At 32.5% G+C, this 25290-nt stretch overlaps 1 protein-coding gene across 1 annotated transcript in view; it reads left to right on the forward strand.

Annotated features, from left to right (window-relative positions):
* AQR (aquarius intron-binding spliceosomal factor) overlaps positions 1 to 25290 on the forward strand; it is an 86882-nt gene that overhangs the window by 25399 nt on the left and 36193 nt on the right. Inside the window, exons 10-19 of the mRNA XM_039843975.1 lie at positions 893 to 957; positions 2049 to 2165; positions 3515 to 3628; positions 5219 to 5322; positions 11009 to 11111; positions 13542 to 13662; positions 16535 to 16676; positions 19545 to 19723; positions 23403 to 23570; positions 24943 to 25112. Of these exons, the coding sequence (XP_039699909.1) occupies positions 893 to 957; positions 2049 to 2165; positions 3515 to 3628; positions 5219 to 5322; positions 11009 to 11111; positions 13542 to 13662; positions 16535 to 16676; positions 19545 to 19723; positions 23403 to 23570; positions 24943 to 25112 (1283 nt within the window). The remainder of the gene's footprint in view (positions 1 to 892; positions 958 to 2048; positions 2166 to 3514; positions 3629 to 5218; positions 5323 to 11008; positions 11112 to 13541; positions 13663 to 16534; positions 16677 to 19544; positions 19724 to 23402; positions 23571 to 24942; positions 25113 to 25290) is intronic.

Raw genomic sequence — 25290 nt, forward strand, 5'->3', positions numbered from 1 at the left:
GAATTTATTTAAGCATTTGTAGAGTGCTTTCTACAGGTCTAGCACTGCGTTAGTCACTGCTGGGAGTCCTTGGACTAAGCAGCAGTAGGGACCCTGAAATTATCTCCTTTTTAAATTTAAACAATCTTGGCAGCATGGTTTTAGTTGGTAGACCATTTCCTGGCATTAGGGAGAAAAAAAACTTGTACTCTGAAATTATGTCATGTCACAAGGTTGTAATTAAAAACAAAAATAAGTATTTTTTTAAAACAGTACATTAATGCTCACAAATAGCAGAATATAAGATTGTGATTTTAAAAATATTTTATTGCTCTGTGTATCATTGGCATTTTAATGTAAAAAAGAATACATGTACAGTGAAGAAAAGGTCAAAAATTGTTTCATTAATTAGTTTGGTATGTATCTTTCTCATTCTTTTTCTATGCATTCTAAAGGTATATATATCTTTGAATGTATACATGTACACATATATGTATGTATTTTGCATATGGAAGAAGTTCTAGAAGTTTAGTATATGAAGAGAATAAGGAAAGTGAGTTAAGAATGAAATAAAACTGCCTTTCTAGTTTTAATATCTCCAAGATTTTTCAAAATCTAATCATTCTGTATAGATTTTTTTAAAATTAACACTTTAAAAATATTTTCGAAAATTTATTTTTATGTATTTTTCTGATCCAAGCTGGGCTTTTCATTTTCTTATTTGTGGAGCTAAATATAAGGGTAAGTTCTGCCTGTTTTTGAAATCTATGTAAGGTCTTTACTCTGAATCATAGTCCAATCTTGATGAATAAGAGACAAATTACCTTGTTTAAATAACTGCCAATTTTAAGATACAGTACCACAGAATGACCTACGCAAGAAAATTCTAACATGTTTTCTCTGTTATGTCTAGAACCTGTCACTATGGACAAAGTTCATTACTGTGAAAGATTCATTGAACTTATAATTGATTTAGAGGTAAGAAGTGTACAGTGACTTTTTGCTGTCATATAATCATTAAGGAGGCTAAGATTAAACATATGACTATATATGAAATATTTCTTTATCACCTCGAACTGGTCTTAGCTTATTTGTATTTATTTCAAGATGTCTCGTAAAGAAGAAAGGCAGAAGCAGTTGACCCTTGAAGTTTTCAGTTGGCTACAGTTTGTAGAAAAAAACATTAGTATAGTTATTAAATGTGAGTACAGCAATGGCAGTTTATACTTTGTCACATTTTAATACCCCTTCATAGAGTTTTAAATAGTGGCTTTAGTAATCTCACTTTTTTAAATGTGCCTAATATTGTTGATGAAGAAGGATATAGCTGCTATTGTCAATTTTTAAAATTAAGATTCTTCAAAAAGATTTCATACTAGTAGGTGAAAGATTTTGATGGAAAGTTCAGTTGCAGGTTCGTATAGTTCAGATTGAATTCATTTCCGTTCCTTTCCCTCTTTAATGCAGGAAATTGAAAGAAAATCCTTTCTGTTTGTTCCTTATCTGGAAAGGTAGGGTGGTTTCTTAACATGAGGATTAGAGTATTGGACTAGCACTCATTCATGAGGTCTTCATTCAAATTCTAGCTGTCAGTAACTAATTTATAACCTCTGAGAATCTCAGTAACCTCATCTATAAAAATGAGGCTGTTTGATTAGATTAGTGTTTTTCAGATTGATTGTCACAGTTTCTCAGGATTGTCTTGCTGACTGTTACAGGGGCATGTGGGAAGTGGAAATCAAAAAAGGAGCCTCCATTCAAGTCCCCATTCCCTTTTCTCTAAAAGCAGCTCTCTTTAAACCTACACACAGTACATATTGGGATTTCATATAGGAGTTTGTTTGAAAACTACTGAGTGAGATATCTGTGAGATTTTTTTCAGTGCTGTATTTTATTGGGAAATATTAACGCTGAATTTATTTATAGCTTGGCTTTGCTTTGTGCACTGTCTTTGGGAGACTAGAGGGTACTTTGGATGTGATTAACACTTCTGAGTTAAATACCAGTAGATTTCACCTCTGGCTGCAGAGAACCCGCAGACTTATTGTTGTGGTATTTATGTTTTCTAGGCCCTACTCCCCACAAGGCGCTGGTTTAATACCATCCTGGATGACTCCCACCTTTTGGTTCACTGTTACCTTTCTAATCTTGTTCATAGGGAAGAGGATGGACATCTTTTTTCCCAGGTGAGCATTGATATACCTGAACATACTTATATTTTCATTTCTAAATTGATCTTTTCTTTGCCATGCAACTGGGAGTACCAGGGCATGACACAAAATAAATTTTGCTTTACATTGAATTGAATGATAAAAATTTCCTAATTAGTCATTTTAAAGTAAAATTAAGTCTTAATGTATAAAATGAATGCATTCTTATATAGATGGCCTCTAGTAATGATATAATAACCTTTTGTTAATCACATGTGATATTATTATTGGACTAAATTATGTGAGAGATAGTCCCGCATACGTATTTTGATTTTATGTTAGTAACCAATGTGGAATATAATAGATCATGAACATTAATTTCAAGAAAACAATGTTCTAATACCATGCCTCTCTTTTCATGAGATGATGGTGACAGAGGTACTTGTTAATGTGGAAGCGTATGTCCATTTAGTCTGCTGCCTTGAGTATGAAGGCAAATGCACTTTGTTTGCTAACTTGCAGAGGAGGATGACCTATTAGGGTTTTAATGTCATCCAGAAGAAAAGTCTTTTAACAAACTTCTAACACCTGCCTTTCAATGAGATCATAGTTTGACATATAATTTTTATGTTTATATATTTTAAGAATTCTTTTATCATATCTATGAGCATTTCTTTTTTGTCTCATTCTTCTATTAAATCCCAGCAGTTCACTGCATATATTAAAATCCTAATATCTGATCTGTCATATATTAGAATTAAGAATAATAAAAGCAGCTAATGGACTCTGTTCCACCACAGGGAAAAGCAGGCCTGCATTAGCAGAAGGAACTAAGGCAAAGAAAGGGCTTGATGGCCATGGAGACTATGAGAGAAATATATTATTTTGCTTTCCCCACCTTGCTGTTTTTCCCTCTTAGAAGCAGCACGTAGGGAAGAGTATCTCCAATTATGAATTCCAAAACGCTTGTTCAGAAGATTCTAAGTGGCATAATAAGTAAAAGACCTCAGGAGTTCTCTCTAGTGGTATAGTTCTGTAAATTTGCAGTGGTATAGATTTCTCTTTTTCATTAAAATGATTGGCTTCCTTCGATTAGATCCTTAATATCGCTTTACTATTAAGATTGATGTTCTCCGTGCAAGTAGACGATGTTTATGAAATAGATTTAACTATTTATTCACAAAGTACATGCATACTTATTCTCACATAAATAAAACATGTTTGGATATGTTCCGAAATGTTCGTTACAGTGTTTATATTCCAAAGTTTATCAGCACCTCTGAGAAGGTATATGGACTTGCTTATTATTTTTAATAAATAGTGTTTATTCATGCTTTCTTGCTCTAACTTTCACACAGCTTATTAATTTAAATGTATCCTTTTAGCTTTTGGACATGCTTAAATTCTATACTGGTTTTGAGATTAATGACCAAACTGGAAATGCTCTGACAGAGAATGAGATGACTACAATTCACTATGATAGAATTACTTCTCTACAGGTAATTGAAATTCATTTTGGCCTTTGCTTCTGCTCCATAAAGTTGGGTCATGAATAATTTAGGTTTTCTATAGTACAAATAGAAAAAGATATTCATTTAATCGAGTTTTTATCTTGAAATTTTAAAATATTGCTAATTGTGATGAATTCGTGAAAATAAAATGGCTTTCTTTCAAAGTCTCATCCTGAGAATCAGTATACTGATATTTGACACTCAGAAATATTAGCTACTTGGCCAATCTGGTACATTTAAATATCAGTTTTGTTTTACGAAAGAATATGACAAAGTAGTGTAAGCATTTGGTACATTTTGAAGATAAACACAGGAAATTTCCCAATATAGCTCAGATGTGAAAAAAGTTCCTCTGTGTTCTATCATTAACCTTACCTATCTTTTGAGCTCCACTTCCTGTGGTGGAAGAAAGAAGCTTTTCTTTGTCAGTTTAAAGTAATTCAGTTCTTTCTATTTTAAAAGTCATTTTTTGAGTAAAAAGACTTAGTCAAACTTAAGTTCAACTATCTTTCTTAATCAATAAGGAGTCTCTGCCCTGCCTCTTCTTTCCCAAAATGACTTCTAGGTACATGGACACACTAAGATAGCCTCATTATTTGGAAGAGGAATGATACATCTGCACACCACCCCAGCTCAGACATCTTGTCTTGCTTTTCTCAGAGCATTAGTGTTTTTCTCCTTTTGCCTCTGCCCTTGAAGTGACCATGGCATGTCGTCTGTTCTTCTGGCACAGGCAAAGCATGATGATTGCTCTCAAGGCCTTGGCTATCTCCCTGGTGACAAGTCCCCAACTTTGTTCTTGATGGTACTGGAATTCGGAGAGCTGACTCTCATTCATTTCCTAGCTCAGACACCTCACTCTCAGCTTTGGGTTGCAGAGTCATTTTGTCATCGCCTATGGTAATCCCATGGCAGGCTCATCTATAACCTTGGCAACCTTTTGTGTAATCCACTGTGGAGTAAATGAAAACTTCTAGATCTTCTCTGTGCCACATGGGCATTAAAGAAAAGCTAGGAGTGTTATCTCACACTTTCTTATCATTTAGCATAATGCAGCTATTTCTGTTTTGGTTTTTTTTTTTTGCATCTTAAACCATGTTGGTTGAGTGCGTCACCTTGCAAGGTCTCTCTTTCCAGAGTTCCAAAATAAAGCAGGACATGAGCACACTATGCTTTGGCCTCTCCCTCAAGCTGTCTCTTCAGTGGGAATTTCTCTTGAAAACTAAAACTTTCTTTTAGTTTTATTAGACGACCAGTTCTTGATAATAAAATGTTTTATTTTGTTTTTCTCCCCTCTTGTCAATGAAGCTTGCTTTCATGTATATGCAAAATATAATATTAGAGGTAAAAAAACTGAACATTGACTCTCCCTTTTCATTCCTAGAACAATTCTAGTTTTTTGCCATTGTATTGAATGCTTATAGCTGAATAAAGCAGATGTCATATATGAGAAGCATATAAAAGAGAAGTACATTAATGTGTTTAAAAAAATATTTCCATTATATAGTATATAAATTGTAGTTGATTGTATCAATAGGTAGACATTGATTATTATTATCATTTGCTGTTCTTTTCTAGAGAGCCGCTTTCGCACATTTCCCTGAACTTTATGATTTTGCCCTCTCAAACGTGGCAGAAGTAGATACTCGGGAATCCCTGGTCAAGTTTTTTGGACCTCTTAGGTAAGACGACATGAAAGGAAAACAATTATAATTTTTTTCTTTGCTTTTAATTATTTTGCACTGCTTTAATTAATGTTACTTGTTATATTACTCTTTGTTGACAACTGGAACTAGTGCTTCTCTTTAGCATTTGGCATCTTTGAGTCACTTAAACTTATCCATCTTCTGTCTTTTTGTATTTTTTTATATTTTTTATATATTCTTTTTTTATATTTTTCATAACATATGGTTTCCCTAGATCTTAAATTTTTCTTAGAATAGAACATAAAGCTGGTTTCCCATCAGTCATAAACAAGATAAGACAATAACCCCCAAACATTCATCATACAGTAGTCCCCCCTTATCCACGGTTTCACTTTTTGCAATCTTAGTTATCCCTGGTTGTCTGCAGTCTGAAAATACTGAATAGAACATTCCAGGAGTAAATAATTTATAAGTTTTAAATTGCATGCTGTCTTGCCCAGGATGTGTATCATCCCTTTGTCCAGTGTATCTACACTGTATACAGTGCCTGCCCATTAGTCACATAGTAGCTATCTCGATAATCAGATCACTAATATAGTATTGCAGTGCTTGTGTTCAAGCAACACTTATTTTACTTAATAACGGTTCCAAAACACAAGAGTAGTGATGCTAGCAATTTGGATATGCCAAAGAGAAGCTGTAAAATGCTTCCTTTAAGTGAACAGGTGAAAGTTCTCGACTTAATAAAGTAAAAAAAAAAAAATTACATGCTGAATTTGCTAAGATCTATGGTAAGAATGAATCTTCAGTCTTGAAATTGTGAAAAAGGAAAAAGAAATTCATGCTAGTTTTGCTGTTGTACCTCAAACTGCCAAAGTTACGGCCATAATATGTAATAAATGTTTAGTTAAGTAGAATAGGCCATACATTTGTGGGAGGAAGACAAGAACAGAAAATGTGTTCCAATTGACAGCAACATATTGCTCCAGAAAGCATGACTTCAGCAAAGGATCCCCTGAAATAAGAGATACCAAACCATTTATTCCAAGTAAGGGATGGTTACACAAATTCGAGAATAGGTTTGGACTGAAATATATAAAGATTACTGGAGAGGCTGCATCTGCCTGTGAAGAAGCTGCTACCACATTTCTGGCAGAGTTGAAGAAGCAGGTTAAGGAAAAAGGTATATCTGTATAGGTAAAAACATAGTATATATTGCGTTTAATATTATTCAAGGTTTCAGGTATCCATTGGGGTTCTTGGAATATACTTCTCGTAGATATTAGAGATATGTCTTAGGAAAATTTTTGCATGTTTAAAATTTATGAAATTAGTAATATTCTCTGGCACTTAGCTATGTGCTAAGATACTTTTTTAAAAATAGTAATAACATACATTTATTTATTATGTGATAAGCACTCTACTAAGTATGTGAATAATTTAATCCTGAAAACATTTATGTGAGAGTGTAGGTACCATTTTACATATAAGATAGCTGAGGCACAGACTAGTTAAGTAATTTGTCTAAGTCACACAGCAAGTAAGTGGCAGAGATAGGATTTAAACCTAGGTAGTCTGATTTCTGAGCCGTAACCTTTAAAATAAATTTTTGAGGTATGCTTGACATTCAACATTATATTAGTTTCAAGTATACAACATAATGATTTGATATTTTTGTATATTGCTAAATGGTCACCACAAGTTTAGTTAACATCCATCACCATATAGACAGGATTTTTTTTTTCTTGTGATGAGAACTTTTAACATACACTGTCTTAGCAACTTTCTAATGTGCAATATAGTATAATTAACTGTAATAATTATGCTGTACATTACATCCCAATAATCTATTTATTTTATAACCGGAAGTTTGTATCTTCGATTCCCTTTATCCATTTGGCCCACCCCACTCCCCTGCTCCCTCCTCTGGCAACCACCAATCTGTTCCCTAGATCTGTGAGCTTGGTTTGTTGGGAGTTTTTTTCTTTGTTTGTTTTGTTTTTTAGATTCCACATGTAAGTGAGATCATACAGTATTTGTTTTTCTCTGTCTTATTTCACTTAGCATAATGTCTTCAAGATCTATCCATTCCATGTTGTTACCAATGGCAAGATTTTATTCTTTTTTATTCTGAGCCCTAATGTTTTTTTTTAACCACTATGCTCTATTATCTCCTCATTGTCCTTAACTCTTAGGAGAATTTGTTTAGTTAATTGGCTTTTTAAATTGAAACAAACTGAGGTTGGCTTGGTTGTTCATTGTCATGAGGATTTAATAATAACTCTTGTAATAACACATAAATCTATTTTCTTCTTTTAAATTACTGCATGGGTTCCATTGAACACACTACCATATTATTTTAAAATTATTCTCCTATTAACGGATCATTAATCTTTTAATTTCTGGCTATTACAAACACTTTGGTAATGCCATCTTTTTTACTTCTACATAAATTTTTGTTACTAAGTCCCAGAAGCAGAATGACTGACTCAAAGGGCTGTTTTTAAATTTTGTCATATATTACTAAATTTTCTTCAAAAAAATATATCAATTATATACTTAAACCAACAGTGTATACGGGTGTATTTCTCTACCTACCAACATTAAATTTGTCTTTAACTTAACCAATCCAAGGACAAATAAACCCTCATTGTTTTACTTTGCATTCTGTGACTGTATCGGGCAGATTGAGCGTCTTTCTATTTTTATCGGCCATTTACATTTCTTCTGTAACTTTCTTCTTATTCTTTGCTACTTTCTATTGCATTCCTTGTCTTTTTTTTTTTTTGAAGGAACCTTTATGTATTCTGGATACTAATATTTTGTCTAGTTTGTATTGTAATTATTTTCTCTCAGTTTCTCACTTTTAAACTTTATGGTATATTTTATTGTTATAGATGTTTTAAATTTTTAATCATATCTTTCAATCTTTTTAATAACAATTTTTTTATATAGAAGGCCTTCATTATAAGATAACAAAAATATTCTTTTTTAAACCATTTTCATAGATTTTGGGTTTTTTTTACATTTAATTGTGTTGTATAATCCATCTGAGGAATTTATTTTTGCCAGTAGAATTCCTTTACACTCTTAAAAAATCTCAAAGAACTTTTAAAATGTGGATTATAGCCATTATATTTACTGTATTGGAAATTAAAACTAGAAAAATTTAAAATACTTATTTAAAAAATCAATTAAAACCTATTACATATTAGCATCCATGTTGTTAATGAAAAATATATTCTACAAAATGAAAAAATTATAGTGAGAAGAGTGGCATTGTTTTATAGTTTTGCAAATCTGCCTCTGGATTCAATTTGTTATGAGATGTTTTGGTTGAAGTAAATGAAGAAAATGCAGTGTTTTATAGAAAGAAGGGGTATTTTAAAAGCTTTTTCAAATAATTGGGAATATTCTTTGATATTATATCAAAACTTGACAGATGATATTTTCTTAAAAGTTAATTTTAATGTAATATCTGAAACTATGTTAAGGAAGTTGGTGCAATTAATTGCACAGAGTGAATTAATTTTAGAAATGGAAATATCGTTGCTCATGAATGAGAAGACTCAGTTAAGGTATAAGTTCTGCCCAAATTGATATATAGGTATAATTCAGTTCCAGTCAAAATCTCAGCAGGGTATTATATAGAACTTTATAAGCTTATTACAAAACTAATATGGAAAGGCAAAGGAACTAGAATTGCCAAAATCATTTTGAATAAGAACAAAGTAAGAGGATATCTACTTAACTTATTCCAAGACTTACTAAGTAGTTACAGTAACCGTGACATTATGGTATTGAAAAAAAGATAGACATACAAATCACTGGAACAGATTCTAGTTTAGAAATAGACCACACACATATGGCTGATTAGTGATTGTTGACTAAGGCGCCAAGGCAATTCAATGGAGGAAGAATAATCTTTTTAGCAGTGGTGCCAGAATAATTGGACATCTATTATGCAGAGTAAGAAATTTCACTCATACTTCATATCATATATATAGATTAACTCAAAATTAAATGTAGATCTAAATACCAAAACTAAAACTTATAGAAAATATAGGAGAAAATCTTTGTGATTGTGGTTTGTGCAAAGATATTTGTAGATACCAAAGCACAATACATAAAGGAAAAATATTGATAAATTAGATTATCAAAATTTAAAACTTCAATTTGAAGACATTCTTAAGAGAATGAAAAGAAAAGCCCAAAACTGGGAGAAAATGTTGGCTAAACACAAGACTCAGGAAACAACTTAATAAAAAAATGGCTATAGACTTGAACAGATACTTCAAAGAAGTTAGATTTCTGTAAGCCTACAGAAAGATGCTTCACCAAAGAAGTTAGATTTCTGTAAGCCTAAAGAAAGATGCTTAGCATCATTAGTCATTAAGGAAATGCAAATTTAAATCATAATAAGATACCATTACATTCCTATTGGAATTGTGTATAAAAACAGCAATGTATTAACTCTTGACAAGGATGTGGAGCAATGGGAACTTTCATACATTACTGATGGAAATTCAGAATGGTAGTAACACTTTGGGAAAATTTGACAGTTTCTTATAACGTTAAACATGCACTTATTGTGTGATCTAGTGATGTCACAGACATACCCAAGAGAAATGACAACTTACATTCACACAAAAATCTTTACACAAAGGCATATAGTGGCTTTATTTTTATTTGTCAAAAACTGAAATACACAAATATCCTTTAACTGGAAAATGAATGAATACACCATGATATATCCATATAATGGAATATTACTCAACAATAAAAAGGAACTAATTACAGATACACATAATAACGTGGGTGAATCTCAAATGCATTATGCTAAATGAAAGCAACCAGTGTCAGAAGGCAACATAATATATGATTCTACTTACTTAACCTTCTGAAAAAAGCAAAATTATAAAGATTGAAAACCAGTTGGTGGTTACTAGGGCCTGGGACAGTGTTCGAAGGAATTTTGAGAGGTCATTAAGCTTGTAGTTAAGTAGTGGAAACCTCTCAAGCTCATAGTGGCAAAGGCAAGTTTTCCAAAATTCCAATTTTTCACTTGGAAGTTTAATATCTTTGGCAACAAATACAGTCATTTGTTTTCCTTGAAGTTATAGGTTTATTTTGTTCAAATCTGAAAAATCTGACATTTATACAAGTCTGAATAACTATCGTTTGTCAGTTATTCAAGTAAACGTGTACAAACGTGTACTTCCCACTCAGTCACACAGAATTTTTAAAAAATAGATACTCAGTAGTCCAAGTTTAATATTAATAATATTTTGTTGCTTTATTAAGGAAATTCTTAAAACTTTTTTTTTTAACTGCGCGTGGCAGTGAAGAATGCCGTGACTACTTATAGTACTGCTTGGTGCCACCGCCTTGATCCATGCCAGCAATTTTACCCATTTTTGCTTTTATACTATCACTGTGTATTTAAAGACAGTAAAGAAAAACACACCAAGTCTTAGTGTTAATATAAAAAAAAGTGTCCTTGCAGACTCCCTGAAATGATCTCAGGGACCACGAGAGGTTTGCAGAAGACACTTTGAAAACCCTGTATTAGGGGTTTAACTTTCATTGATGACATTTTATATTTGCTTCTTATGTCATAGGATTATACTTACTAGGTAAAACTTTCTAAATGGTCTATAAAATTACGTGTTTCAAAAATGAAGTTAATAAAATATTCTGATTTGAAATTTTTATTTTGCAGTTCAAATACACTCCACCAGGTGGCATCATACCTCTGCTTGTTACCAACTCTTCCTAAAGCAGAAGACACAACTTTTGATAAAGAATTTCTTCTAGAATTGCTGGTAAATACATATTAATGTCCTTTGAATTTTGCATGTGGTTTTCTCTACTTTTTTGAATTGTTCTTAAAGATGTGGTACAGATTTTTTTCTGAGCTAAAGATTAGGTAAATAATTGCTGCTTTGGAAATTGTATCATTTGATTTTATCAGACTTCTTTTCTCAAGACTTTTACCTCTTAAAACTGCTTTATGGCAAGAATTTATTCCACACAAACATTTATGAACAACTTCTATATCTAGCACTGCATTCAGGCCTTGCGGATACATAGCTGGCACCATTCCTGCCTTTTAAGAGTTCACAGTTGCACAAACACACATCTACAGATAATATATGTGTTTGTATATATCTTTATTTTAAAAGTTATTTAAATACAATATCTTGCATATTAAGCCATATCTTTATCACTACAAAATTTAGGAGTGTTTAGAAATAGAGTAAGTTATCACTAACCTAGTGGTTTAAGAATTCTGAGGGATTTCTCAATCTTTTCAGGAAACGAGGGCTTTAACTCTCAAACTAATACTTTTTTTTTTTTGGTAAAGTTTTATTTTTTAATGCAGTTTTAGGTTCATAGCAATATTAAGGGAAGGGACATACCATATTTTTAACTTCAGTAAATTATTTCATAAAATGGATAAGTATTTAACCGTACTCCCACTATGAAAATTCAGGTTCTTTATAATGTTCACTATTACAAATAATGGTGTGATCCTTGTACATGCCTCTTTGTACCCAAATGTGAATATTTAGGAGAGGTGCCTAGAAGTGAAATTATTTCATTGAAGCATGTGCTTATTTAAAAGAGAAAAAGATGCAGCCATATTATCCTCCAAAAGGTATATGTTCCCACCAACAATGTATTAAAGTATGTTTCCATAAGCTACTGCCAGCATTGAATGTTATGAATTCCCAATTTTTGTCAGTCCTGTGGGTAAAAAAATAACAATTTGTTTTAATTTTTTTTTCCTGACTGCCAAAAGGTTAGTTGTTTTTCGTGTTTCCAACTTTTTTTATTCCTATGTAAGCATGTATCATGTGGATGTATATATACATTTTTTACACACATGGAACAATAATGGGCACATGGTTTTGTGACTTATATTCCAAGCTAATACTTATAATGCAGGGTATAAAATATAATGTAGAAAGAAAGATGATATACTAGTTTTTCTAGTTGTAACAGGAAACTACTTAAAGCAGGTGTTTTAAGCCTGGGGACAGGTGTTTAAGTGCCATTTGGAGAGAAATCCTTGGGAAGGGTTTTAAATTAAGTATGGACAATACTTTTTATGGATATATTTACTTGCACGAAATGAATGTTCTGGGTCACCACTTTGCCTTTTTTACGAATTCCTTTTCATTGTCGCTGACTACAAGTACTTTCTAAAAATTCCTTGTCCTATTTTCTGACAATGTAAAATCTTCTCTTGTAAGTCAAATTTTGAGGATTAATAATAAACCCTTACTATAGAAAGAAATGAGGATTTTTCCAGGAATCTTTCTAATGGAAAATAGGTTTGATCCTATGCCTTTTAGGGTCTTATAGCTAAGATTTCATTCTTAAAATTTAGATAGTTATGCCAAAAAAAAAAATTTTTAAAAATTTATAGCACTCCAGCATTATCTTTCATTTTTCCCTTCTAAACAATTTCCTCAGGCTTTGAATTTTTCTAATATCCAAATTATGATTAAAAGTCGAAATATGCACATTATTTAGATGTAATCACACTATCTTTCCTAAAATAATACTATCTCTACTGGAGAGAACTGACACTTTTCAAATATATCATTATTTTAGCATCTGTTAATTAGGTAATAAACTTATTTTTGTACATGAGATAGTTTACTCTGATACTAACAATGAAAGAGTACAAAGATCATCAAGTCTAACTCTTTCATTTTACAAAAAAGAATGAAGCCAGCTTATTAATAAACTTTCCTAGATTGTTTAGCAAGTTAGTACAAGAATGAAAACTATAACCTAGGACCTAAGGGCTCCCATTATTTTTCTTACATCGGTGAATGCTGACTGCTATGGTTTTTAAGATCTTGGCATGTGCCAGGCACTTTAACCCTGTTTTATAGTATTCCATTTCATTTTCATAAGAAACCTGAGAGCTGAGTGGCATTTTATCTTTTTCACTGAAAAAGAAATTAAGATCAGGGAGGTTGAAGTAACTTGCCCCAGCTTTTACATAGCTCGTAAGTAGAGGTGCTGGGAGTTGAACTTAGATCTGATTCCAAAGACCATCGTGATTGGTATCGCCTTCATTTTGGACTTATGGAAGAGAGGGGAAAATCTCTTGTTAACTGCTACTGTAACTGAAAGACGTGAAGTTTCTTATTCCATACCTTTGGTGAATTTTCTCCATAAATTATTTCGATTAAAAAAAAGATGCTTCTAACTTTGCCTGAACCTGTTTCTTTTAGGTATCTCGTCATGAACGTCGAATTTCTCAGATTCAGCAATTGAACCAGATGCCTTTGTATCCAACTGAGAAAATTATATGGGATGAAAATATTGTCCCAACTGAGTATTATTCAGGGGAAGGTATGATAAAGAAGTACAAGATCTGGGTGTAACAAGAAACTTAGTTTAAAATTCATCATATGTAACTGAAAATACTCCTATGTATTATATATATTCGGATAATTTTATGGTACCCTCAAGTTCAACTTTAGAAGCTAGAAATTATTCAATATTTTGAATGCTTGCATTAAGGATTTTTATTAATTCGAACCATGCCCTAATTGTGTGTGTGTGTGTGTATATGCGATAAAACTGTATTTTTAGGAGACCTAATAATACAATAAGTGTAGCTTTTCATTATGTCACTATAATAGGCTTTGTTTGGTAGTACATTATTTTTCAAAGCCTTTTTTTAAAGCTTTTTTGAATTCCTTGTAGAGCCAGGTAATCACCACCAAAAAAAAAAAGAAGAAGAAAAAGAAGAAGAACAACATCATTATTAGTTAATAACAAATCTTTAGTTTTGATTCAGAATGGTATTGCCTACTTCATCCACCTACCTATTTCAACAGATTTGTTTCTAAATGCTTTGCCGTCCTCTAAGGATGAGAATTCACCATAATTGAATGTATTACAAAGTACATTCTGACACATTTTGAAGGCATATTTCAAAAAAAATTCAGGAAATCTTTTGAACAACAGTATTATTATTGGAAGAAATGTGGCTCTTTTAAAAACATTACCAGTATGTGTTCGTACATTGGTTTAAAAGAAAAATTGTTACTTTAGAGTTATAACCTGAAGCTATGACACCATAAACCCAGTGTATTAAAATTGTACTAGATTTCAGAATAGGCAATCTTCATACCTTTTAATGTTCTGACAGTGGTAAATGCATTATTTTCTCACTTTTCTAATTCATTCATACTAAAAGCATTTATAACCATATGTGTATGACATCAAACTCTTTCATCAGTCTCTACGAGGCAAATAACACTTAAGAATTTTGTCCTGTAAATAAAAAGTTATATCCTTAAAAATTGTAGACAAACTTATATCTAGCTTTTGATACTATTCTGTGATGCTGGTCTGAACTTAAACATTTTGCTTAGTATAAAGCATTACTTTTTTTTCATGCTTATGATTAACGATGTTAAGTGAAAGGAATACTTATCAAAATTTAAGTCTTTGCACCTTTCATAGAATGAAAGTATTTCAGAACCATATTAGTTACCAGATGACTTGACTGTAATATAGCTGTTTTCAGAGACTTCGCTATATCTCGCTATTGTTCTTCATTGACCATTGATGGGTCTGTGTTGCGGGGCCCAATATCTGATGCTGTGAAATAGGCAAAGATTAAAGCTATTCCTGCAAGCCACTTCTTGCTCCCAAGGAGAGAAAATAAGTGTGAAATTGGGACAGAAAAAAATAAAAATTACAATGTAAGAATTGTAAAGAAATCCTTTATAAAATTTGCCTTTTAAAAACCTTTTATTATAAGATAAACTCAAATATAGAAAGCCACACAGAATATCTATAAAGCTTTACTAATTATCATAAGGGAAATGCCATGAAACCCTGTAACCACTTTATCAGCTGTCCCAGAACTCTACCATGTGCCTCTTTCTAATCCCTGCTTCCTCTACTTGAAAGTAACCATTTATTTCTTGGCTTTTATAGCCATTCCTATATTGTATTTTTTGTATAGTTTTATCACTCATTTGTGCATCTCTAGACATTATAGTCAGTCTGGCATATTTTCAAAATGTCTTTACAGGTACCCCCTATATCCCTTCCTTTTCTTTCCATTGAAGAACCTCCATCGTTTGCTCTGTATAGTTTCCCATAGTCTAGATTTTTCTGTTGACTCTCAGTATGTCCTTCGTGACTTATTTTTCTTGCAAATTAGCAGCTAGATGCAGAGACTTGATCAGGCTGAAGTTCTGTCTTTTTGGCAAGATTCTTGGTGATGGTATATTTTTTTCATCAGGAGACACATAGTGTCTGGTTGATTCTCTTTTTGTCATGTTAGTAGCCATTGCTGCTTAACACCTCCTACATTTGTTAATTCAGTAAGGGTTACAAAATGGTGACATTTTAATTGTCTTTTTTAATAAAAATACATTATTGAAAGAGATACTTTCCTTCACCTATGGCCTGGAAGCCATTGAATTAGATTTTAAGTCAGAGTTTACTAGCATAATTGATATGAAATTTTTATATATCATTGTTTCTTGGTTTTAGCTGCATAGGGATGATAAAAATAATATGATTTGCCAGTAAAATGTGTTTTGGATTCTTCATCTTTTTTAACCTTTTGATATTGCGCTGATTGCTTTGGTCATTTATTATCCAAGGGAAATAGTATTAAGTGAGGATAATGGAAAGAATATTATTCATTTATACAATGAGAGAAGGGAAATAACTCCAGGCATAATATATAATCAATGCCTTACCCTTAAAATCTAGCAAAAAGGCAAAGGTTCAGAGCACATTAGGGATCATTGGAGATAGATTTATGCACTATAGTATGCTAATTCAGTTTTTTTGGTAATTTTGTTTTGGGCTAAGTTTATAGAAGCATTATTTATTTTGAGATTTGCCAAATGTAAATGAAGTGGTAAAGGAAGAATTTTAAACTACCTGAGACTGCATTAAAGCATTAAAGTATCTTCAGATATGTTTTAGAAGCGCTATTTACATATGAATCATTGATATGCAGATTACATGTATTAAGATATTCATCCTTTATTCCCAATTCTTAATACACAGCATTTGTTAACTTGGTTTTGGTTCTGTGTGAAAATAAAAATAAGACCTTATCAAATACGGTATATTTTAGACATCATTAAATTAGATTCTTAACAAATTTGTGATGCCTTTTTTATTTAGAGAGCAGACGTCTAATTTTGGAAAATAATGCAAATATGGACGTTCTTTTCCTTTTCAGGTTGTCTTGCTCTTCCTAAGTTGAATTTGCAGTTTTTGACTCTTCATGATTACCTCCTAAGGAATTTTAATCTCTTCCGCTTAGAATCAACTTATGAAATTAGGCAAGACATCGAGGATAGTGTCAGCAGAATGAAGCCATGGTTAGTAAATTGGTTCTACTTGCAATGAAGATATGCAAACAGTGACTGACATACTTCTGTCAGAAACCTCATAAGTGTGTTTAGAGTTAATATACCTGGCACGAAGATGCCCTCCAAAATATGAGATATTTATTCTTTGAGAAATTCTTTAATGTAAATTAGAATATATTAACAGTGCTAAAATGTAAAATATTGGGGTACTTGGAGGTGGGACTGGGGATAAAGGTGGAGAGGTCATCGTTCTTGGGGAGGGAAGTAGGTTGGGCGTTAGTAAAAGGGTAAAGAGGAAAGGGTACGGGCCAGCCAGCAGGCTTGTTCTAGGGCAGGACAGTTTAAGTCCTTGGAGAAGCCTATGATAAATGAGTGTTCTGCTACCCTGACTGCTCTTGTGGCTGTCACTGCCAGTCTCAGCCAGCCTTTCTGAGGAACCTGGTGGGCGACAAGGTGCCTTTCTGAATGTTGCATGGAGTGGAACATTTGAAAATCTTCCCTGGTCCTCTGTTCATTGATTGCCTTGAAGAGACTAAATCATCAGCATTTACTTTTAGAGCCAGTTGAGTAGGTCTTGTTATTTGAAGAACTCTTCTGCTTAAACTCAACTCCCCACCTGCTAGCTCATTCCTTTAGCTAAGAAAAGGGTTTCATTCTAGTTACTGTAGGCAGCTGTACATTAGGAGATTTGTGCACGTTAGTTTCAATTTTTAGACATGACTGTCTGGGTAAATGCCCTTCATTCACTAGTTCATTCTAAGTATGAAATTGATGGAGATAAGTTATATTTCACAAGTGAACTATAAGTGAGTAAAATAAATCTGTAAAGTGGATTTTCATTGCATTATAGTCACACTATGTGTGACTATATACAATTATAGTACATTCTGTATGAAAAGCTTAACATATTTTGAATATGAATTGATTCAGGTATCTGCAAGGCGTCTCTGTTTACTAATTACAGAGAGCTATATGGATACAATGATTATGATCTTTATTTTTACTTCCATGTTTTATTTCATACACAGTTCTATTTTTTTAATTATTATGTAAATAGTTATTCTGGGTGAGACTATAGAACACAAGCATAAAGTATTTTTGACTTAATAATCAGTTGAGTCAGTAGGCAAGCAGTGCTGCAAAATTTGTTCACCCTCTGGCTGATCATCCCTGCCCACAGCTTTGCTGATGTTATTGCCCGTTGTTTGGATGCCAGGGGAGTGCTTGATCCGAAAGCGTCCTTAGAATTTATGGTTATCTTGTGGTGACATGCTCAGATTCTGGACCTAATGTTGGCCATTTTGCAGAGTAGGGATTTATTAACTAGCAGCTCATCAAATAGAATTCACTTATATTTTACTTAATTAAGCAGCAATACTTATGCTCTATTAATTTAAAAAGAAACTTTTTATTTACATTACTTTCTGCTGCGGGAAGATAATTCACTTTTTGGAGTTAACTTGTGATACTCAATTTTTCTAAATTTTCATTTCTAATTGTTCATAATCAAAAACTGTTAAAAATGATGATTTCTGCTGTGGGACAGGTCTTTCTGCTTCATGTATCCTGATGGTAGAAAAGTAGCAGAGGCATTTTTACTCATTGCATAGTTTTAATGATCATGTGTTCAGGCCGCCGAAACTACTGAGCAGGTTAAAAGAGAACATGTTGATAAGGGTCAAAAGTCTGTACTTTTTAATGCTTCGTGATGGAAGTAGATTTTATAAAGGGGAAAAAGAATCAGAGTAGATTAGTGCTTGCCTGGGTGTAGGAACAGGGATTGACTGCAGTTGGGCAAAAGGGATCTTTTTTAAGTATAGTGGAAGTGTTCTAAAATTGGATTATGGTAATGGATGCACAACTCTATATATTTAATAAAAATCATTGAATTTTACATTTATAATGAATGAGTTTTATGATATATAAACTATACTGTAGTAAAGTTGTAAAAAATAGAGGAGTGCTGATAGAAAGTTATTACAAAGGGTTTAGACACAAGGTAATGCCTTTTAGAAATTGTCCTAGTATGAACCAAGTCATAGATTGCAAAGCTTTTATTTTTAATTAGTTTCACTCTTTGATATTAAGAAGTTCTACAGTTTTTTGTTTGACACAAAGCCTTACAATGTAATTTATTTTGCAAGCATGTCGTTTTTGGCAGTACTTTCCAATTTTGGAGTATTGCTGCAGTTTTTATATTACAGATTTCCCAAATACACTATTTAATGTAAAAATTAAAGCACTAGGTAGACTAATATAAGAAGAAAGAATGAACGTTTGGATGGTAGTGGTTCTAATTATTGCAACTAGCTTGATTATTTGTTCCCCCAGTCCTTGGCAGCATCTTTTTAATGGTTTCAGTATTATACTCTAAAGGAGACATTTGCATATAGATATTATCATTTGCTTGTTTTTAATTTTTCAAATTCTAGCTTGTTTTAAATGTTTTTTGGAACAGCTTATAGAAATATTCATAGTACATAAGATAAAATATAAACAGTTCACACTATCTTGATGAAGGGGGAAAGGATAAGAAAATAAAATAAAACTAAATGTGCATGATTATTTCATTCTTTGAGAAAATGGCTTAGCTCTTGTGTGTATAGAGTTATCTTTTTTCCCCAGGGTTGTGAAGAATATCAGTAGATATTCCTCTACTTCCCTTTCTTTTCTGGGTCATGTTTACCTGTTTCATCCTACCTTATATACTCCCTGTATGTTGAGACTTAAATTTTTTGTTTCAAGTTTAGAAATAGGAGTTGCTAATGTAAGGGCTTAAATACTAGCTAAATATATATTCTTACTAGTTTCACTTGTCTAAAAGTTGGAGGAAAGTTATATATTATTTGTATAATTGTCCACTTCTTTGGTTTTCAGGCAGTCTGAGTACGGTGGTGTAGTATTTGGTGGTTGGGCACGCATGGCTCAGCCTATTGTGGCTTTCACTGTGGTTGAGGTTGCGAAACCCAACATAGGTGAAAACTGGCCAACCCGAGTTCGTGCGGACGTTACCATCAATCTGAATGTTAGAGACCACATCAAAGACGAATGGGAAGGTAATTTTTGTATTTCAAAAAGTGGTTACCTTTTGCTTTTTCAGTTTATATATAGACTTTCACTTAGAGAATTAGCAGAGTACTATTACTTAAATATTACCTTTTTAAACTCCTTTAAAATTTTATCCTTAAAGTTCGATTTTAAGAATGACAATTGTCTTTGTAATTATTATTAGTAAAAATACCAAAGATCACATAAGAATAATTAAGTGCCTTAATACTTGAGTAAAAAGCATGAAATAGCATTCATACCAAAGTGTTTTGAAAATTGCAGTTTGCAGAGCTGAGTGGAAAGTGTTTTAAATTTAGCAAGCTAATGTTTATGAATTTGTAGGATTAATATAAAAGGAGTAGAACTATTGCTGTTGACTGAAGAAAGAGGGAACACTCATGTAGAGCGAATAAGGAAAATTAATATTTTTAAAAGATAAAAGCAGCCAAAGTGAAGAGGATAGGGATGAATATAATTTATGGAAAATAAAGATACAAAATCTAAATGGGACAAACTCTGAAGGAGTTTTAGGGAGATCTAGCAAAAAAACTCAAAGAAATAATAATAGTTTACTTGTACCAAAGGGAGGAAGTCAGATAAAGACTCAGTAAAATCAGATGTACTCAAAGGTAAGTAATAATTGCAGAGAAATGGAGTTATTTTTTCTATTTTTTGCTAGGCAAGATTTTAGGGATAAGAGCTCCATAATTAATTTTATTTAGGGGCAAATATGTTCAAAAGTACTAAGTCAAATACAGTTAAAACATCAATAGCACCTACGTCAGAAATGGCACATGAACTGATTTTTAATTAGCACTTTTATATTTTTCTCCCAGCTGTCTGTGAGAGCTCTTGCTGCCTTGTTGAGGAATGGTAGCTGGTGGATTTTATCTCCTTCCACCTTCTTGGCATGCCAGAAGGAATGGGATAGTCCCTTAATGGTTCAGTTTTCAGAAATTACTGCTCCTGATATAGCTGTTTAAAACCAGAGGGACTATATGATATATTTATCACATAAATCTAAAGGAATCCAGCAGTGAAGCTGGTGAAATGTTTAACAAATGGTCACTATAGTGGGTATAGTTTGTGACAAGATTGTTTCTGTGACTCCTCTATCCTTCAGAAGGGTTCCAGTCTGGCACATTATAAATCTAGATTAATGTATATCTTTATTATTTCTGAATCTTGAGAAAGGTGTTAAGTTGCTGGAGAAGGTCTTATATTTATTACTCCTTGGAGCTTAAGGAGATATTAAACACTTCTACATGGTGATAATAAACTGAAATCTTATTGGCTACCCCTAGAAGTAGTATTGAAAAAAAAAACTTAACAACAAAAAATGACCCCTTACAGAAATTTATAGATGACAAATGACAAGTCTGTGTTATGGTGTTAAGGAAAAAAAAAAGGATGTTTTATCTGAGACTGCTATAAAGAAGGACATTAGTCTTTTTCTTTTTTCTTTTTCTTTCCTTTTTTTTTTTTTCATAAGCCTCTGGTAGAATGAGAAATAGAATGAGTGAATTTTGATGGGCAAGATAGAGAATATTAGAGTATTGTGGAACAAGTGATTTCTATTTGGGGGCATGATGAGGAGAAAGTGTTTTCTGGGAGGTCAGAGCCAAAATTCAGGGCTAGTATTGATCACAAATAGAGTAACCAAATAGAAAATGGAGGCAAAAATTGAGAGGGAGATTCTGTAAACAGTAGTGAATGCTGGCCTGTAAAAACAGAATAGCTTTGAAGAGTTTAAGCTAAATACTATAAAACGTCCTTCTTGTCCTTTCAAGAAGATATGAAGCTCAAGCTCTCATCTTCTCTAAAAAAAGAAAGAACCCTTTTCCCATTTGCCTTGAGAATACTTGCCAGCAGCTCTTGCGGCTGCACTGTTTACCCTGAGATAACTCAAGGATTACAGTCGTAACCGTACCCCCATATTTCATTTGCCATGAAATATCTTGCTTTTTTATTATTTTCTCATTGCTCTGGCATATCGATAGTCTTTGGAAACAAATGACATTATTCTATTTAAAGCATTCTGTTTTTAGTGGTGGTATTTTCATTTACAAAATATAGTAATTCTCGATCACTGAAAATGTCAAATCCTAGAAAACATAGCATTCCTACACGTGATGTTAACGTTCTCGAACAGTTGTTAGCTGAAGATTCATTTGATGAATCCAATTTATGTATACATTTCTGTTACATTAGGATTAGAGACAAGTTCTGTTTAGAAATAACTTCAAGAACAGTTTTTATATTTTATTTTCACATTGAAAACCAGTCAGATTTGCTTCAGTATCAAAGAGCATGTTTATGTAAAATTAAATTAACACTGGCAGTGAGCTGCACTTTTTTTTTCTAAATGAGAAATGGGTTAAGGAAATTGAAATGCTGGTTTCTGCTCCAGAAGGCACATTGACAGATGGAGTAAATGCAAATGATTGAAAGGAAAGAGGTAGTTAAGCTCATTGTAACATAGGTATTTTTAATTTGAATCTAAGACGTCCATAGTAAAATGATCTGCTTTAGGAGGGAACAGGCAGTCATCCCTCAGTGATGCCAAAAAGTGACATTGGTAGGGACTAAATTACTTCTCAGTGCCACTTTTTTGGCTCTAACACTTAGAAGTTTTAATGAGTTGTGGAGATCAGAAGTCATACAGGCAGTACAACTCACATAGTGAACAGTTCCCCTTAATTCTCATTGCTTCTCTTGCCTCTTTGCATAGAATTTGAGAATTAAACATTATTATTATGAATCAGAGTTATTATTTCTAGCCACACTCAAAACCCACTCCACATTGAAAGAAATCAGAATGATCCCAATATTATTAGCTACACACTCACATTGTTGATTTGATTTAGTTGTATACCTTGCTACCAAGGTTATTAGCAAGCAGACTATTTAAATTTGCATTTATGTCATACACTGACTAACAAAATTGAATCAGAAAAAAAAAAAGTGATATAACATTATATGCTGTGTGATGTAATTTTATGTCCTTTATCTTCCAGTGTCTACTTTTAATATAGCTGAGGAATGAAGTTGAATCCAATTTTTGGTCAAATAACTGAGAAGCCATGAACTTTGGCACAAGTCTATTGCTTGACAGTCACTTATAAAAATTTTCAGTATTTGCCAACTGAAACTACATATAATTATTCTTCTTAAGAAGATATCTGTAAACAGTGCTTTTGTGCCTTGATGAATTTTTCTTGAGTTGACCTTTTTTTGGTAAAATACTGTTAGACTGTTGTTGGAATGACTGATGGATAGTTTAAACTGATGTTAGAAACCTGCTAAATATGATGTAGATGTATTATATGCCAACCATATTTTTGGTTACTTATTAAGAATGTTAAAAATAAGAATGATGACGAGCATCCAATTTTGGAGCTATAGCCTGACTTGGAGGACTTATTCAGTAATGTATTCATGGCATAGAAGTTTCCAATTTTAAAATATAAAGAGAAACTTTCATTCTAATTGTTGCTATCAAACAGTGAGTATTAGAGATTATAGAAAAACTCATAATTGTATTACAATGCAAATATAATCATTGATCACCTCTGATATTTTAAATGTTTGTATCTCTATTCCAAAGATAAAAGGAACAGAATTTGCCAACAAAAGACTGACAATAAGGATTTTCTAATAAGTGAAAATGTCTTTATGTTTTACCAGGCCTTCGTAAGCACGATGTGTGCTTTTTAATTACTGTGCGTCCCACAAAACCTTATGGTACCAAGTTTGACCGTAGGAGACCTTTTATTGAGCAGGTCGGACTGGTTTATGTCAGAGGCTGTGAAATCCAGGGCATGCTGGATGATAAAGGACGTGTCATTGAAGATGGTATGATGATCTATATTTTTCAAAGAGTATATGTACATGATAAATTCTTTTTCCTTTTTTCTTTTTACACCTTAGGTAATATTTTTAGTGTTATATACTAAATCGACACAAAGAATATTATATAAAATATGTAGAGTACTGACCACCCAGTTTTAGAAATAAATAATATGGTTTCTAAACTTCTGTCTTAGAAGTGGAAAGGACAAGATATTTTGAAATCACCGTGTTTAAAACTTTTCCTTTTTTAATACTTTATAATATTGCTTTTGAAAAACCTCAGAACACCTTTTATAGGTCATTGATAATATTTGCCTAAATTTTCCATCTTAAGTTTTACTGGATTTGATTTATTATAGCAGTGGTTCTCAATTGGGAACAGCACTACCCTGCCCTTTGAAGTGTGTAGTGGTATTTACATTGCCAGATGCCTGGGGTAGGGGCAGGGGTCGGAGGTGATGAGCTATGGCAATTTGATGGGTGGGGAACAAGGATGCCAAGCGTGTAAACAATTGCCTTGTAGAAGGAAGTATTCTGCCTGGGATGCCAGAATTACCCCCTTTAGAAACATTACCTTATAAGGTTCATCAGCTCTTTAAGTTCTTAGGCTTATCACTCATTGCTCTATGAAATTCTTATGTTATCCTGACTTTTTTGGTAATATTTCCTATTAAATCATAACCGCGTCCATGTCCAGTGCTTATTTTACAATCTATTTATTAAACTTCTCTCAGAACTTAAGTTAGCTTTTATCATCTGTGATTTCAACATCATACCATTACTAAAGTACTGATAATTAGGCCACTCATCACTAAAAAAATGAAAAATAGGAGGGAATGAAAAATAGTTGGAATAAACATAAGACCACATAATGTGACCAGAGTTGGAGATCTACGACAAAAAAGAGTGGGCAAAGGGCCTCTGAGTTTTCAGCCATTAGTATATAAAATTTCCTTTCATAACAGTGATATTAGATATAGAATATGGAAGAACAAAAAGAATGATGAGCCAGATAATTACTATATGTAAGGCAATAAGTAAGAGGCACTATGAGTGACTCACAGAAGTAAAGTTTTTTGACTTCTATGGCTCTCATTTTATTTGAGGACATATACAAGTAATTGCAATGCATGGCATTGCATCATAAACATTACATAACTGTTCTTGGAAGAAATAATAAGAATTAGAGAAAGGAGAAAATATTTTTGGCTTCTTAGAATTTGAAATTGGTAAGTGGAAAGCATTTTAGTCAAAGGAATGGCTGGAGTCAAGTCTGGACTGTTGACTCATCATTTCTAGAAAAGGAATACTGCTAACTGACATTGATATTTGAAAAGTATACATTTCATTTAACAAACTTTTAAAAAATGTTTAGGACCTGAACCCAGACCCAATCTTAGAGGAGAGTCAAGAACATTTAGAGTATTTTTGGATCCAAACCAGTATCAACAAGATATGACTAATACTATACAAAATGGAGCAGAAGATGTATATGAAACCTTCAATATAATAATGAGGAGAAAACCAAAGGAAAATAACTTTAAGGTAATTTGAGGGCTATATAACTAAAAGTACTATGTCATAATTTGAATAACTGTTAAGATGTAAATACTTAAATACTAGGTTTAAAAATGATTTGTTAAAATAATGATTACTGCTTTTGATTCTAAACATTTCTCTTAAATTCTTAACATATAGATTAAATATAAAAACAAGGAAATTT

Source organism: Pteropus medius, unplaced genomic scaffold (genome assembly GCF_902729225.1).
Source record: "Pteropus medius unplaced genomic scaffold, Ma_sr-lr_union100, whole genome shotgun sequence".
Classification (NCBI taxonomy): domain Eukaryota; kingdom Metazoa; phylum Chordata; class Mammalia; order Chiroptera; family Pteropodidae; genus Pteropus; species Pteropus medius.